The sequence below is a fragment of the Bombina bombina genome, chromosome 1 (assembly GCF_027579735.1).
Source record: "Bombina bombina isolate aBomBom1 chromosome 1, aBomBom1.pri, whole genome shotgun sequence".
Lineage (NCBI taxonomy): Eukaryota > Metazoa > Chordata > Amphibia > Anura > Bombinatoridae > Bombina > Bombina bombina.
In genome coordinates this window covers 93,990,180-94,008,862 of record NC_069499.1, presented here as the reverse complement: position 1 = coordinate 94,008,862, position 18,683 = coordinate 93,990,180, and the positions used below count along the sequence as shown (strand labels likewise).

Below are 18,683 nucleotides of genomic sequence, written 5' to 3'. Positions count from 1 at the left end.
ATGCATAACACATTGATTGAGCACATATACACAACACCAGTAATAGATGTGAGTTTAACATTGATCGTCTATATTTGCACTTTGTAATTTGTAAATTGATTCTATATTGTTCGTAACCAGAAGTGAGGTCACTTCCGGTTTTAGTGGAATGCTTAGTATGCGTTCCAACAGCGATCTTTATACTTTAAAACTGCTATTTGTGTTTTAGTTGTGATGAGCAGTTACACTTTGATTGCATAACACTAGTAATAGATATATTGGTGCTATTACTGTACTTATATTATGAGCACTTTAGGTTTTGTATATAGGATTATTTATATCCGGAAGCGAGGTTACTTCCGGTTTCAGTGGAACGCATGGCATGCGTTCCACTGGAGATACTTAGAGGGACACGGTTTGTTTACACAGCTAGTTTGTATTATATTGCTATATTGGATGCACTATTTAAGAGGGACAAGTTGCACAATTGTTTATTCTGATGAAGGGGTCTGTTTGAGCCCCGAAACATCAATAAAATCTTTTTTGACTCACTACTAAGAAGCCCATTCATTTGCTATATATATATATATATATATATATATATATATATATATATATATATGAATAACTATTTAAAAGTACAAAGAACATATTCCCCTTTGGCCTATGCGAAGAACATTGGAATGTGAAATATTTACAGTAACATAGTTAAACACTTAAATATGAATATTGCATAAATATGACAGCTACTTAACTGCAAAGGGCTCCAATGCACTTATATATATGTCTATAGGGCTGATTTATCACGGCCCGAATGGGGCCGTATACCCCTGTTTCTGCGCGAGCCTTTAGGCTCGCCGGAAACAAGAGTTAGGAAGCAGCGGTCTTAAGAATGCTGCTCCTTAACTCTTACACCTCCCCTGAGGCGGCGGACATCAATCCGCCCGATCTCATACGATTGTACAATTGTGCAATGATAAATGCAGACAGTGTATGCTGTTGGCATTTATTGATGTCTGGCGGACATGATTCGCGGATCATGTCTGCCAGACACTTGATAAATCAGCCCCTATATATATATATATATATATATATATATATAAAAAACATGGAAGGGAACTGCACTCCAAGACCGGATCAGGTACACATCCTGTGACTCAGTAACATCCAGCCCTGGGTGCCACAGTCAGTTAACCCCAGTCCGGAATGGGTGCAAGAAACAAGGGAGATTACAAATAAAAAGTAATACAACACATAGAAACACCCAGCACTCACCAGCTAGCTCACAGCTAAGATAAAATCACAACTGGAAAGGTTAGTCACCGCATCTGGCCAAATGGGAAAGCTCAGGCACCACGTCAAGGTCCTTTCTTTGCCTGAGTCCCTAACACAGACACACCATCATGCGAGCTCACAAAGCTAAACAAACTGAGAACAAAGAAGGGGTGCACAGGTGGCTGTAATCACCCATAGAAAATACAAAACATGGAAGGGAACTGCACTCCAAGACCGGATCAGGTACACATCCTGTGACTCAGTAACATCCAGCCCTGGGTGCTAAATAGCACTCCAAAAAAAGCTGTGATGTCACCAGAGCCACAGGCAGTTAACCCCAGTCCGGAATGGGTGCAAGAAACAAGGGAGATTACAAATAAAAAGTAATACAACTCATAGAAACACCCAGCACTCACCAGCTAGCTCACAGCTAAGATAAAATCACAACTGGAAAGGTTAGTCACCGCATCTGGCCAAATGGGAAAGCTCAGGCACCACGTCAAGGTCCTTTCCTTTGCCTGAGTCCCTAACACAGGCACACCATCATGCGAGCTCACAAAGCTAAACAAACTGAGAACAAAGAAGGGGTGCACAGGTGGCTGTAATCACCCATAGAAAATACAAAACATGGAAGGGAACTGCACTCCAAGACCGGATCAGGTACACATCCTGTGACTCAGTAACATCCAGCCCTGGGTGCTAAATAGCACTCCAAAAAAAGCTGTGATGTCACCAGAGCCACAGGCAGTTAACCCCAGTCCGGAATGGATGCAAGAAACAAGGGAGATTACAAATAAAAAGTAATACAACACATAGAAACACCCAGCACTCACCAGCTAGCTCACAGCTAAGATAAAATCACCACTGGAAAAGTTAGTCACCGCATCTGGCCAAATGGGAAAGCTCAGGCACCACGTCACCACGTATATATATATATATATATATATATATATATATATATACATACATATGTGTTTATATATGTGTGTGTATATATATATCAAAGGACTTATATGGTCTTTATTAAGGACTTTGTTCTTTTACTATCATAGAGGAGTTGATACAAGATTTGTTGTTGCATGCCAATAGTAAAATATCTGCAGATCACATGTTCTAAACCAGTCTATTTTGCAGCATTTAGTTCAAATATATGTGTGATAATATATCATTTTGCTTGGTATGTGTTTTATAAAATCCACTGCAGTGGTGCATTTTGAGATGAAAAGCATTTTAGCTGTTTATTTTCTGTGCTGGCAGCTTCTTGCAATAAACTAGTTGCATGTGTTTGAATATGTGCATGTGTAGTTCATTTTTTGGGCTCTGTGCTACCCTACAGCCGTACATTTCTAAGGAATTGGATTAAATGGGTTTTATATATCTTTGAGTGCTGAAATCCCCTACTTTATCTAATGGTATCTCATATAGCTCTACCATCATTCTTTATCTATATAATACTGGATTAAATTTAAATTTTAGGGGCCTGCACCACGTCTGATTTTAGCTGACCCTAAGTCATTCGAGATATATATACATATAAATAACCGGAATAAAATTCCTGTGTCTTTATATTAAGACAGGTTCTGGGTCTCTTTGTTTTTCTTCCACACCTTTGTAAAATTTATATATATATGTATATGTATATATCTACAACATATAAACACCTATATACATAGATACATTTTGATGTGTTTTGTGCAACGTTTTTGTCTCGTGTTACAGTTAACCAGAGAGCTAAGTTGCGTCAACTCAATGAGTGTTAATTTTGACTGCACTCAAGTGAATGCATTTACTTTCAACTCGTAATAGACGCACTATTTCTGTTGCACGCAAACAGCTGAGAAATTTCCCACAGTTACTACGCCACTTGTAATCTAGCCCTATATACAAATTGTGACCTGTTAATAATGGCTTAAAAGTTTTAGCAGTGGTTTACTACCTGGCATTTCTAATCACTTTACTTAAAGGGATAGTGTACTCTATTTTTTTGTCACTTTAATATGTTGCAAATTATCCATTTTACCTGCGTGAGTGTATTAAATAGTTTACCTTGATATCAGCATTTGAAATAGTTGATTTTGCCTGTGGTACGGAAAGTTTTTATACTTAAGTAAAGGCTATAGAATAAAACTGTGTAAATATAGCCAGCAGAAGAAATTACACTACCAGTGGGGGTTAAAAGAGATTAGTAATACAATTTTAATCTTTCTATTATTCTCTTCAAGTATTGTGCTTTTAGTATACAGAGATAATATAAAGATGCATGTGTGTGTGTACAGAAAGTGATAAAATAATAAGATCGGATTTCCCTGCAAGCGCAACCCATTTTAATGGGTTGTGGTTTCAAAGAACAAAACTAGCTACTTCATATACAGAAATAAACCTAAAGAAGCAATTTCTCATACATTTTATACCCTGCAGCTGGTATAACAAAGCAATTGGAAACACATTAAGGGATGAGCAATTTTGCAGTACAGTGTCCTTTTAAAATTATACAGCTTAAACATCTTTAAACAGTTTTCATTGTTATAAATGTGGTCAGACAGACAGAAACTCATTGGACTAATTATGTTTCTTTGACACACTGTGCAATTTTAATTTGTCATGGTTCTATTTATTGTTAGATGATCTGCTTCTTGATGCATTTTAGATTGACAAAGCTATATAATCATACAAGTGAGAGATAGACAAACACATACATACAGATTCAGCTTACCTTGCGTCACGCAGTATTATGCTGCGGTTCCTAAGTGAATTACATCAGCACGTTTTAGCAATGCAGAAAACACTAGGGTGAGAGAAACCTACCAAACTTGCAGAGCTGTCATTAAAAGAGACTATCAGTACCATTACTTTGTCGGCCAAAATGAATTTAAAGCAGAATATCATGGGACTAGAAGGAATGCATGTTCTGTTAGTCATACTTTACTGTCAGTTTTCTCTGGAACATATCACCTTTTTTTTAATCTTAAAAGCTTCCTTCAAAAATGTAGTCTCTATTCCAATATGTACTGCACTTCAGAATCTTTTATAGCGGTCCTTTTGCTGATTAGTGTTTGAGGATAATGAAAATTTGCATATTTTTCATAATAGTCTTTTTTTTCTAATCTAAACATCTTTTTAAATTAATACCATTTTCTTTGTGTGCTGCATTATTCCAATTTGAGGCAGAACATGCTTACATTTAGCTGCAAGAGTTAAAGAACCAGTCAACACAATAGATTTGCATAATCAACAAATGCAAGATAACAAGACAAAACAATAGCACTTAGTCTGAACTTCAAATGAGTAGTAGATTTTTTTTCTGACAATTTTAAAAGTTATGTCTTTTCCACTCCCCCTATACCATGTGACAGCCATCAGCCAATCACAAATGCATACACGTACCATATGACAGCCATCAGCCATTCACAAATGCATACACACTTATTCCTTCACATGCTCAGTAGGAGTTGGTGACTCAAAAAGTTTAAATATAAAAAGACTGCACATTTAGTTAATGGAAATAAATTGGAAAGTTGTTTAAAATGGCATGCTCTATCTGAATAATGAAAGTTTTTAATTTTGATTGAGTGTCCCTTTAAAGGGACATGAAACTCAAATTTTTTCTATCGTGATTCAGATAGAGAATACAATTTTAAACAACTTTCTAATTTACTTCTATTATCTAACTTATTTCATTCTCTTGGTATCATTTGTTGAAGGAGCAGAAATGCACTAATGGTTTCTAACTGAACACATGGGTGAGCCAATCACAATTGATATATATATGCAGCCACCAATCAGCAGCTAGAATCTAGGTTCTCTGCTGCTCCTGAGCTTGCCAAGATAAACCTTTCAGGAAAGGATAACAAGAGAAGGAAACAAATTAAATAAAAGAAGTAAATTGAAAAGTTGTTTAAAATTGTATTCTCTATCTGAATCATGAAAGAAAAAAATTTGGGTTTCATGTCCCTTTAATCATAATAAAGTTTTATTTTAGAGCTATGAAAGATATTGCCTCTTAAAAAAAGAAAAAAAAAACTAGATTACAAAACAAATGAGATACAGCTTCCTTACTAAATTCATCAAGAAAAGTAGTGTTTTTTGTGTGTGTTTGCATTAGTCTATTTGTCTGGTTTGTGATTTATTTTAATATAGAAATATGAAACCCATAAATGTTATTTTGTGATGCAATTTGAAAAAAGTTTTCAATTTACTTCAGTTTTTAAATTTGCTTAGTTTCCATGGTATTCTTTGTTGAATATGGCAGGACATCTGTCTATTGCTTTTGCAAAACTGCTGCCATATTGTGCCCGAGACACGTGCACACTCCTGAGCTTTTCAACAAAGAAATTTGATAACAGAAGTAAATTAGATTTTTTTTTATTGTATGCTCTATCTGTATCATAAAAGAAAAATCTGGGGTTTCATATCCCTTTAAGTGACACAAAATGTGATATGTTTGTACTTTTAGAGCACTGAAGTTGCAAGCCTGTTGTTAGCGATTGCTAACCTTGCTGAGCAGTGCCATATGAAATACTATGGGCCTATTGCCAAAGTAGAGATGTTACAAAAACTTGACATGATCAAGGTAAGTGCCAATTTTTGTGCTTGTACATTTATAAGAAGTCTGCTCTTGTAATTAGTTTACAAAGTTATTTGTATGATTAGTGTTTGGATATCGTTCCACTGGGCATGTACAATATACAGCTGTATTCAAATTTTAATTCTGGTCATTTTTCAGTTACTATTATCAATTATTTGTAAAGTGCCCCATATTTTATAGTGCTGGGTACATGAGTAAGGTAAACAGTGACAAAATACAGATGCATAAAACAGATTAAACAAAACAAATTAATACAAGAGGAGGAGGAAAACCCTGTTCTGCATAAAATAGCTTACACTTTATTTGACCCTAATGCAAAGTATGAGCCATTATAGTAAAATAAATACATTCTCTAATCTGTTAGTAGTTGAAAGTCTTTAAATGACATGCTCTAACCCAGGGATTGGGAACCTTGGCCCTTCAGATGTTTCAGAACTACATTTGCCATGATGCTTAACTGGCCTTAAAGGGACAGTCAACCCGACGGGGCGGAGCCTGGCCGTGCCGGAACATGGCCGCTCAGACTTAGTGCTCCGGGCTATACAGCATCAAGCCCTACATAAAAGCCGATTGTTCGACCCGGGAAAAACCACCAACTGATTGCCAAGGGACTGTGGAGACAGCAGGCACCCACTTACAGCTCGATGGCGTGATCTGCAAACCTCACTGGGCCTGCTACACCTCCCTGCACATACCGCGGAACGGAGCTCGGCGCCATCTTGCCGCACAGGACACATGGGAGAGAATTGAACAACATAATAGTCAGCAGCAGGTGAGAGGAGGATTAAAACTATCACCCCAGACCATACAGTCAAGCCGCATGATGGAAAAAGATGGTGGGGGAAAATAAAGATAAACTTGCCACATAGGGGATAAAAGCTGCACACGCAGGGGTAGTTATAACTATAGCACAGACGCCAGACTGAGCTGTAAGCCGTTAAAACAAAAGCCACAAGACATATGGGCATTGTTACGCAGTATGACCATAGCACAATAGATCACGGACAATTACAGACAATGCGCCAAATTAGCTGATGTTCACATAAGGCATTACCCGAGGAGCTGGCTGTACAAGAAGGGGAAACATACCACCTACACCTCAACACACCATGGCTAACACATGAATAAATAACAGTCGCATGTAAGCTCATACCCTCTCAACCCTGCCTTAAATCGCTTTGGTCTGACAGACAAGCGCCTACACAAGTGTTCATACAAAAAGAAAAAAGACATAAGGCGAATCCACAAAAACTCATTCAGATATGGCATCGAGAAAGGGCAATAAGCCAGATAAAAACAACAAACAACAGGCCTCCCTCCCCATATCTGTCAGCAATTTCTTCTGCTCTAATGATACATCTAGCACAGAGCACAGGGACTCGGGGGGACACATCCCGACCACACAAGAATCAGCTCAGCAACAAACTGCCCCATTAGATTTGATGACCCAACTTAAAGCCGATATTGCTAACTTGCCCTCTAAGTCGGATTTTGACTCTCTAAAAAGCTTAATAAAATCAGAACTCACAACTATAAGAAAAGAAATCTCAGACATTGGGTACAGGGTAGAAGACCTGGAAGGGACACAGGACACCTTGTCTAATATAACTGGCTCCCTCACAACACAGGCTAATATATCTGAAACTAGGATCTCGGCTCTTCAAGACAAAATGGACGATTTAGATAACCGAAACCGCAGGAATAATCTGCGGATACGGGGGATCCCAGAGAAAGTTGCTAATGAGGAGCTGGAAGAATATGTACAACAGCTCTTTCGCCATCTGAAAAAAGACCAACAAGCAGAAGAAGTGGAACTTGATAGGGTCCATAGGGCCCTCAGGCCCCCACCGCCAGCTAAAGCCCCACCTAGGGACGTGATATTAAGATTCCTTAGATACAAAGATAAAGAGGAAATTTGGTCCCTGGCCCGCCAAATGAGGGATATCTCTTATCTAGACCATGAGCTCCAAATCTTCTTGGATCTGTGCCCTAACACTCTGCAAAGAAGGAGAGAGATCACTTTCATCACTAGGGTACTTAGAGAAAAGAAGATAAAATATAGATGGGGTTACCCCTTCAGCCTGATTGCCTCCCATGAGGGGCATGTCTTCACCTACAAAGAACCGCAGGACATGGAGGCTCTTGCTAAGGGACTTAATGTGACTTTTAACATCCCCCCGGAGTTTCACAACCCTGGAAACAGGTCAGATGATGAAACCACAGAATATTTGCAGCTACTTGGAAAACCACGCTGGCAGGTGGTACACCTCAATAAACGACAAAAAGACAGACAAAGGCAAGCACACAGTATGGAGACATCTGCCTCTATCACGCAGGAGACATGAAGTTGACCAGCACTGGGTGAGATCGTTTTGATACTTAAAAAAAAAATATATAAATAAATGTCCTTCCCATAATGTTCCCCTCCGACAATAGCTGGGTGGCATTTGGAAAAGACAGGGTGTTCGTTACCTTGGGACTTTATGGAACTGTGCACCCATTTCAAGGTTGAACTTTTCATTATTACAGTAGGGTAATGATGTTGTTAATGCATTCCCCTTAATTTAATAACGATGAGACTCTTACTCATTGTTTTGGGTTCTGTTATTTTTTTGGTTAAGTTATGTTATAATACTGTGATACGGTTTGATTGTTTTTTTATGTTGAAATGTTTTGAAAAACTGCATGGTTTGACACACCACTATTTTTTAACTCAAACAGGGAAAGGGGGCACAGCACTTAGGGGGATAGACGCAACATACATATTTTTAGCAGGGCATGTACATGCTAGTAGGGGCTCTCTAGCAAGCTCATGGGGACGGTAGACAAGCATAGAGGGATAAATTTCCTCACAATTAACGCCAAGGGTCTTAACAGTCCGTTCAAAAGGAACTTAGCTATAAGGGACTTTAAAGAAAAGAAAGGGGAGGTGATCTTCCTACAGGAGACGCATTTTCTACAAAACAGAGAACCCGGCACGTTCAAATATAAATTTGGAGACTCTTATTATGCATCCAATAACACAAAAAAAGGAGGGGTAGGCATTTTATTTAAAAGGGGTATACCATTCCAGGCACACAAAGTCATAAAAGACAAACAGGGCAGATTTCTTATTCTAGTCGGCACATTATGTCATAAACAAATAACACTGGTCAATGCATATGCCCCGAACGTAGCACAAGGAGCCTTTTTTAAAACTTTGACCAACACAATACTGGATGTCGTCAAGGGCTCCTTGATAGTATGCGGCGATTTAAATTGCACACTAGACCCCACAATAGACAACTCCACGGGCACTTCATCCACTACACACGTAATTATTTCCAAACTCAAGACATGCCTCAGAGAGCTCACACTGCACGATACATGGAGGATTTTACATAGGACCGAGAGAGACTATACATTCTACTCCCACCCCCACGCTAGATTCTCGAGGATAGATTATATTCTCACAGACGTCACTAGTTTAGCGCTAGTCAGAAGCTGCCAGATCCTCCCAGTGTCATGGACAGACCACTCAGCGGTGAGTTGTAGTTTAAGGTGGGACACCAGAGATAGAACTGAATTCCTATGGAAATTAGACGACAGAATATTAGATGACCCGATATACTCTGAGAGAATAGAGAAAGCACTAAAATGCTACTTCCAGACAAACTCAAATATTGAAGTAGCCATTAGGTACTGCTGGGAGGCGCACAAGGCAGTTATGAGAGGTGAGCTCATAAGGGTTAGGGCACATCAAATAAGGCAGCAGAGAATCTATTATGATTCGATATTATACAAGATTGAGGACTTAGAAAAAGACCACAAAAAAAACCCAGGGGACACTAGCATATTAGAACTCCTAGCGGAATGTAAGAGCAAATTGCATGGCATAATTGATAGAGAGTGCAAAACTATAGCCCTCAAGCTTAAACAACAGAACTATGAAGGGAATAATAAATGTAGCAAACTATTTGCGAGGAAATTGAGGCGTAGAATTAATAAGACACATATTCTAAAAATCAATGGCACTAATGGGAAAGAACATACATCCTCTGAAACAATTGCTGAGGCGTTCCGCACATACTACGAGAAATTATATAACCTACAGGAACACTCCTTAGATGGAATAGACAAATTCTTGGATAACCTACACTTACCAGAAATAGAGGAGGAAGACAGGGCACACCTAAATGAACCCTTCACGATAAATGAAATAAAAAAAGTTATCAAAGACTTTCCAAATGAAAAAGCTCCAGGCCCAGACGGCTTCACAATTTACTATTATAAAAAATACATAGATACCCTCACCCCGCACTTGCTCAGCTTGTTTCAACACATAGCAGAAAATAACCCCCCCCTAGATGAATCACTAAAAGCACACATAGTTGTACTGCCCAAGCCAGGTAAAAAAACAGATAGTGTGGAGAACTTCAGGCCTATCTCGTTACTCAACAATGACATCAAGATTTATGCCAAATTGTTATCCAATAGATTAAACTCCATTATACCCCGGATAATCGATAAGGACCAGGTAGGATTTGTGATAAACAGAGAGGCAAGAGATAATACAGTGAGGGCAGTGGATTTGATAGATCACGCGATGTCAGAGGGTGTCCCCCTGGTCCTGGTCTCCACGGACGCGGAAAAAGCTTTTGACCGCGTCCGGTGGAGATTCCTGGAGGCAGTCCTGGGAAAGTTTGGCATGGGGACCTCATTTATAGCAAAAATCATGACCTTATATCATTCCCCCACAGCACAGGTTCGAGTGAATGGCATATTGTCTAAGCCCTTCCAGATAAATAATGGTACGAGACAGGGGTGCCCCCTGTCTCCGCTGCTGTTTGCCTGTGTGGTAGAGGCTCTTGCGGTAAAAATAAGAAATTATATAAATATTGAAGGAGTTAAAATCAGAGAATTCGACTATAAAATTATGCTATATGCGGATGACATATTATTCACCCTCACAAATCCAATTGACTCGATACCCCTAATAATGCACCACCTGAGAGAATTCCAATCCGCATCAAATTTCTTGATTAATCAGTCAAAATCAGAGATACTTAATATCTCTCTTCCCCAGACACAACTTATACAGCTGAAAAAAATTTGCCCCTTCAAATGGCAGGATAAATATATAAAATACTTAGGGATTCACCTCGCGAACAACGCCCAAGACCTTTTTCAAATCAACTACATCCCTTTACAGCGTAAAATAATAGCTGACCTCTCCTCGTGGAGATCACTACACACCTCTTGGTTAGGAAGAATAAATATTTTTAAAATGAACGTACTACCACAAATTTTATATGTATTACAGGCTCTACCAATCACCCTTCCACTGCACTTCCTCCCCTCATTACAATCAAAAATATTAGAATTCGTATGGGATAAGAAAAGCGCCCGAATAAATACAAATATCATGTGCACACCACTACTGAAGGGGGGACTGGGGGTACCAGACCTAGTCAAATACAGTTATGCCATCCACCTACAGAGGATCTTAGATTGGTCATACAACTATCAAAATAAAAGATGGGTCCAAATCGAACATGAAGTTGCAAATATAAAACACTTAGGGGCACAGTGCTGGCTTCCACCAGGGGGGCGGATCAGGGATAATAAACCTAACTGGACGTGCACTGAGACTTTCAGGACATGGGACAGGGTGCTAACGAAGTTTCCACACATCTCCTCTACTAGCTCCCCCTTGACACCCTTACTAGAAAACAAAGAGTTTATACCGGGGGTGGGCTTATCATTTCACGCCTCGGACATGACAAATAGAACGTTACAGGTGTTTCAGTTGGGGAACGAAACTAGAATGCACACAAGAGGGGAACTGATAGAAGGGGGTCTTCTGATCTTCAAAAACTGGCTGTTCCACCATCAATGCACCTCGTTCATCTTTAAACATGGGGACAGGAAAAATTTGATTAGACCCAAGACACAATTTGAGATAATGTGCTCCTCAACGAAACCAATACATCACTCATTATCCCTAATATATAAATTACTACAAATAAAACCACCGGGACATATACCTTATTATCTGGAGAGATGGAACGATGAACTAGGTATTGACATCAGCTATAGAGAGGTCAACACCATCCTACACAACATCCCAAAATCCTCAATTTCAGCCAACATAATAGAAATAAATTTAAAAATATTACATAGATGGTATATGACCCCCGTCAGGATACATAAACTATTCAACACACAAAGCAATACATGTTGACGCTGCGGTTTAGGCAGGGGGACCATGTCGCATGTATGGTGGTCCTGCTCCAGTATAGCCCCAGTATGGGAAAAGATAGCAGCAGAAGCCTCAAAGGTACTGGGCAGAGCACTTCCAACCGACCCCAAACTATGGCTTCTCCTATGTACACCTAGCAGGTTCACAACAGCACAAAAAAAGATGCTACATATTATGAGCAGTAGTGTGAAAATTTTAATGGCACAGAAGTGGAAGTTACGAGAGGTCCCTACTATAGCTCAGTGGGTCCACAAGTGTAGTGAAATTGTAAGACTGGAGGAATACTATTACATTAAGATTAAATGTATAAATATGTATGCCCAGATACAGTTGATGTGGGATGAATATGTGAGACAGAAATTTATGCCCCAAAGGTCAGATAGTGAGTTGATAAACCCCTGAAAGCTAACCAGCAGTTTTTCTTTCTGTGTCAGTTATTTTTTTCCTTTTTTTTTTTTTTTTTTTTTTCAATCTAGTTTGTTTTCAATGATGTTCATCTCTGTTTTATTGTTATATGTTTAACCACATAAGGAAAGGCATCCAATGTATGATTCCCATTGGTTCACTTCATTGTAATAATATACGTGACAACTGTATTTTGGATTTATGTACCTGAACAATGGATGTTATTGCACTATTTTTCTGTATGCTGGATGCACAATAAAGATTTATTAAAAAAAAAAAGGGACAGTCAACCCAAAAATTACTGTAACTTATTTAGATTAGTTAATTAACAATCTTTACAGTAAACTGTAGCCCAATTTTCATCTAAATAAACTTTGGCACTAATGGACAGTTCCATATACCCTGTCCCATCTCAAAATAGTCTACAGAAGTGTGAGTTAAAGACTCTTGGCATATATACAGAAATGAATAGACTGCTCTTTTTCGGTAAAAGTTTCCTTGACAGAAGTGCCGGTGCCTGCTTTCATAATAGTGCTGGTATCTTGCTCTATATAGCTGTACCGTGGAGGGTAAATGCATGCCCGGCACTCACTGCCTCTCATTCTTTGTAACACACAGCGCACAGCATGGCTGAGAGGCAGTGAGTGCCGGGTACGAACAGCTAGAGAGCTGAAATTGCGGCCGTGGGGATGAATGAGGGAGATAGTGAAGTGAGGGGGGTGCCATATGAGTGTCTCACTGAACTGAATGAAGGGAGACATAGGAGCGCGCAGGGACGAAAGGAAAGGATCCTGTACTAGTGGGAGCTTTTGGGAGATGTCGGAGAAGGAGGGGTCAGGCGGCCATTTCAAAACGGCCAGATGAGATCTAGTAAGTGTATTTTCTGCCAAAGTTTATTCAGATGAAAATTGGGCTACAGTTTACTGTAAAGATCGTTAATTTACTAATCTAAATAAGTTACAGTAATTTTTGGGTTGACTGTCCCTTTAAGAGTGCTTAAGCATCATGGGTAATGTAGTTCTGAAACATCAGAAGGGCCAAGGTTCCCCATTCCTGCTCTAACGGATTAGAGAGTATATCATTTTTACTATAATGGCCGTTTAATGCCTGTATCAGGAATATTTAACCCTCTTAGTCATTGAAGCCTTTTTTGCCTATAAAAAAAAAACTCTGCAAAAATAACTAAAAATAGTAAAATGCTGCCACTCATTTAGGTTTTTATGAATTAGCAAAAATGCTTCTAGTAAAAACTGTCACTTTTTAAAGGGACAGTCTACTCTAAACATGTTATTGTTTAAAAAGATAGATAATCCCTTTATTATCAATTCCCCAGTTTTGCATAACCAACACAGTTATATAAATTTACCTCTGTGATTACCTTGTATCTAAGCCCCTGCAGACTGCCCACTTATCTCAGTAATATTTACAGACTTGTATTTTAGATAATCAGTGCTGACTCAAGAATAACACCATAAAAGTGAGCACAATGTTGACATTTAAAGGTTATAAAGTATGTTACTATAACAATTTTGGTTGTGCAAAGCTGGGGAATGGGTAGTATATAATACACATTTTGGAGTAAACTGTCCCTTTAAGCAGCATTCAAACACATCCTGCACAAGCAGTGCACACCCTCATTCATACACAGCGTTTGCTCAGAGATCCGCCAGTGGTGATTCAGTATGTGTAACACAAGCCCCTCAGACTCTCTGAGCATTTGTGGTTATTAAATTCTTGTAAACTGATTGACCAGTACCAGCCTGACCTCCCTGGGTCCTGTGCCACTCATTGTCACTACTGTGACTACTAGACCACTTTTACACACCTCCTTGTCCAGATTTTCTCATTCAAAATCTTGAGAAATATGGTGCAAGCAGTAATGGTAATACAGTAATGTAGCAGGAACTTAAAGGGACATTTCGGTCAAAATTGAAATGCACATAGATTTATTACGTCTTTGAATAGAAACATATTAGCAATATACATGTATTAGCAAAAATGCTTCTAGTAAAAGTTATCACTGTTTTAGTGTTAACAATTTTCTCTGCACGTGCATGTGAAGCATAGCTAGATATTTTCAGTGCACAAGCATTTTAAATACACCAGTAGGGCTTGTATTATGTCAGCAATTAACACATTGGGGTATATTTATCAAAGGTCTGGCGGACCTGATCCGACAGTGCGTATCAGGTACGCCAGACCTCGCTGAATGCGGAGAGCAATACGCTCTCCGTATTCAGCATTGCACCAGCAGCTCTTGTGAGCCGCCGGTGCAACGCCTCCCCCTGCAGATTCGCGGCCAATCGGCCACCAGCAGGGGGTGTCAATCAACCCAATCGTACTCGATCGGGTTGAATTACAGCGATGGAGCAGCGGTCTCGCCAGAAACACGGGCCCTCAAGCTCCATCCAGAGCTTGATAAATGGGCCCCATTGAGTCATTACCAGATGGTACAAGCACCTTAGGCTCTCTAAGCAAGTGCTGTGTTTAAAATGCTGGTGCACGGTGCATACTTAAATACACATTTAAAACAGCTACAGCTTTTATTAGAAGCATTTTTGCTAATACATTTATATTACAAAAATGCTTCTATTCAAAACTGAAGTGCATTCATGTGGATTCCAATTTTGTCTGGAATATCCATTTAAGTGAATGATTAATCTTATATGTACTCATGCAGACTCAATCTGTGTTATATACAATAGACTCATATTAGTTAGCAGAAAACTGTATTGTGACCAATATACTTTCTATACATTTTCTAGGAATACATTTTGGAAAAAAGCCAAGTTGAAAAACTTGCAAGCAATCTTTCTGAAATGAGATTTTCAATGACTAATCCCAATGAGCCAGATACCAAACCCAAAAAAGAAAGCAACAAGGAATCGCTTAAAAACTCTTCACCTAACACAGCAAATATGAACCGACGGAAAAGCAGAGTATCTAACATGGGCTCAAAAATGGAATGAAACGGAAACAAAAGGAAGCTGTGGTGTTCAAACATTTTGTAAAAAAGATATTTAAAGAGTTTTTGGTGGGAGATGCTGAGGGTGTGGTACTATGACTAAGATCAAATTATACAAAAGTATTTTTCTTTTTTTATCAGTGACCTGCAGATCTAACTGGAGACCTTTTTCAGGGATCGGAATTTATATCTGAAGAATTCCATTGTTGCCACTTTTCATCTACTTCCTTGGGTTGGTACATGACTTAGATCAGGGTTCTGCAATAAAAAATTCTCAAGACCCAATGCCATGATACCAAATACCTTCACAACCATATTTTTATGTTTCTTCTGAAAATTCCTGAAATAATATTCAACAAGAGAGCTGCAATTTTTGACACAGTGAATAAAATGTGTGTGTACTTTATTCCTGATTGTAGTCACATTTGAAAGTGTTGTTAAAGGTACAACACACACCCCACACACTCCTCTCATACAATACACACACACACTCCTCAAACTCTCATACAACACAGACACACACCACACACACTCTCCTACAACAGACACACAAGTCGCCACCAATAAACATGGTGCTGTTGTGACCCAGTAATGGGTCCTGATCTGTCTATCTGAATAATGAAAGTTTGATCCTTTCATGCCCAGGGCAAGTGTTTAACCCAATGTAAACACTTGCTTAAAAAATGAAATCATGCAATCGTTGATGCAATCATGTGATTTCAAGGCCGGGATCGCTTCATGGGGGGGGGGCTGCCTACAATGCTAGGCATGCCACCCAGTCCGATTTGCCATTGCCTAAAATGAGGTGACTGCAGGACGCCAAAAAAGGCAGGACGTTCCATGCCATCCTAAGGGCGTTAAAGCCCAGCGCTTTTAGGATGGCATGGAACATCCTAAGGGCGTGAAGGGGTTAATGAAGGAATTGACAAGCTATCCCCTTGTGTTTATTGTAATCAAAGTATACATATAATTTTAAAATCCATCTCATACCAACAAGAATGATCTGTCATCTAATAAGGTTTTTTTTTGTGTGCCAGGGCTAGCATGATTGCAGTTTTAAACTATGAGTTCAATCAGATTTGGATATGAACTGAAAATAATATTAGCTATGTATATTATCTTGGACCAAAATGAAGTTGTTTTGTTTTTAATTGAGGATATACATGAACATGTAAAGGCAAGCAAACATACAGTTAGTATACAAATGTCTAGGTTACATGTTGTGCCAAATATACATAAAGAGACAAACACAATCCTCTTTATTGGCCCTTATTTAAGCTAATCAGACCACTCATGGATCCCTTGGGGTTATGTGAAAATAATATTATAGGGATACTAAAAGGAATGTCATAAAAGGACTTTGCTGAGGCAAATTTCTATTATAAAACAATAATATATTACTTGTGGGAAATAAGAACCTGGCCACCAGTAGGAGGCAAAGACACCCCATCCAAAGGCTTAAATACCTCCCCCACTCCCCTCATCCCCCAGTCATTCTATTGGAAAGGACCTTGACAAGGTACCTGGGCTTGTCCCATTTGGCAAGATGCGGTAACTAACCTTTCCATTTTTGCTTTTAAATCTTAGCTGAGAGCTTGTAAGTGAGTGCTGGGTTTTCTCTGTGTGTTGTATTAATTTGTTTTGTAATTTTCCCTATGGTTCTTGCACCCAGACCTGTCTGGGGCTAACTGCCTGTGGCTCTGGGGACAGCGCAGCTTCCTGTGAGGGCTGAGCATGTTGCAGGGTCATGGGATGTGTATCCGGTCCGGTATGAGAGTGCAGTTCCCTTCCATGTTTTGTATATGTCTAGGGTGATTACATATGCCTGTGCACCCTTCCCTTGTTCCCAGTTTGTTTGGATTTGAAAGCTTGCATTGTGTGGCTGTTTTAGGGTCCCAGGTATTGGAAAGGACCTTGACGAGGTACCTGGGCTTGTCCCATTTGGCCAGATGCGGTAACTAACCTTTCCATTTTTGCTTTTAAATCTTAGCTGAGAGCTTGTAAGTGAGTGCTGGGTTTTCTCTGTGTGTTGTATTCTTTGCATTTCATCACAGGAGGTTGACAGAGAAGTGTCAGAAGATTCTGAGTAGTCTCTTATGGAGGGTAGTACTCTTCGAAATGGGACTGGTGTTTTAAGTAATCCTGTCAGCCTCTCAGTGTGAGCATGGATGAAAGTTAGAATCCAGAGATGCTGGGAGTGTCGTCTCTGAAAAAACCATCCCGACTCATGTTAACAGTTCCTGGGCAATCAGCATTTACGAGTTTCGCTGCCTGCCTTTATTCTCTCAAGTCCATGTCAGGAGCGATACTACTAACCTGTCACACTTGAAGGGCCGTGTTCCTGTTCCACGGCATAGATTCTGGCAAGATCGTTTCATTTCTACACATATGATAACGCAAGAAGACAGGGTCACAGTGTGTCTCCTTTTATCTGTAAAGAATCAAGGGGTAATATTTATTGTGTTAATGCTACGTCATGTGTGAGATGAGGCTCTAGCAATGTGTGAACAGTCAGGTGAAGATCGGTGTGGCCTTTTATGGTGCGCTTTCTCTATAGTGCAGGGGCGGTCCTGCATGGCATTCCATGTGACCGGGTGTGGCCTCTTCAACTTCCTCTTTCCTGATCGGCATTTGCAGAAGACGTAATGGTTTCTCCGTGGTCTGGGTCATAGGAGGTGGTGAGTGCCCGGCCATTGGTGTATAAAGGTGCCATTTAATCTATCACAGTCTGTATCAAAGGCCCAAGCTATGGAGGACTCTGATATGTTAGATGATACTCCCTCTTTAATTAAATCTAAAACCTGTGTTTATTGTGAGGAGGTACAGGTTGAACCGCCTGCTCAACTGTGTTCCACATGCTTTGATAAGATTGCAATATCTAAGAAGAATAAGATATTTAGTACTACTGAGCCGTCCACCTCCGAGGGTTCTGTGTCCCACGAGGTGCATTCCCAACATTCATCTCCGCTTACACATGTAGCTCCCCAAGGACCTACTAATCCTCCCACGGGAGGGGCCTCGTGGCTGCCAGATTTCGCTGCACAGTTGCAAGAGGTTTCTGCGGCCTTCCATGCCCTACCACGCCCTGCGACGCACAAGTAAATGGAAAGACATAGCTTTCCGTCCCAGGGGTCATCTACACCGTTGGATGTCTCTGAGAGATTAACCGACGAGGAGGATGTCTCCAGCTCGTGAGAGGTCGCTCTCTCTGGGGAAAAAATCGATGTCTTCTA

General features: G+C 39.7%; 1 protein-coding gene across 1 annotated transcript in view; it reads left to right on the top strand.

The window, feature by feature from the left end:
• CCDC197 (coiled-coil domain containing 197) overlaps nt 1–15,454 on the top strand; it is a 52,084-nt gene extending 36,630 nt beyond the window's left edge. The window contains exons 8-9 of the mRNA XM_053709768.1: nt 5,708–5,824; nt 15,251–15,454. Of these exons, the coding sequence (XP_053565743.1) occupies nt 5,708–5,824; nt 15,251–15,454 (321 nt within the window). The remainder of the gene's footprint in view (nt 1–5,707; nt 5,825–15,250) is intronic.
• Nucleotides 15,455–18,683: the final 3,229 nt, after the last annotated feature.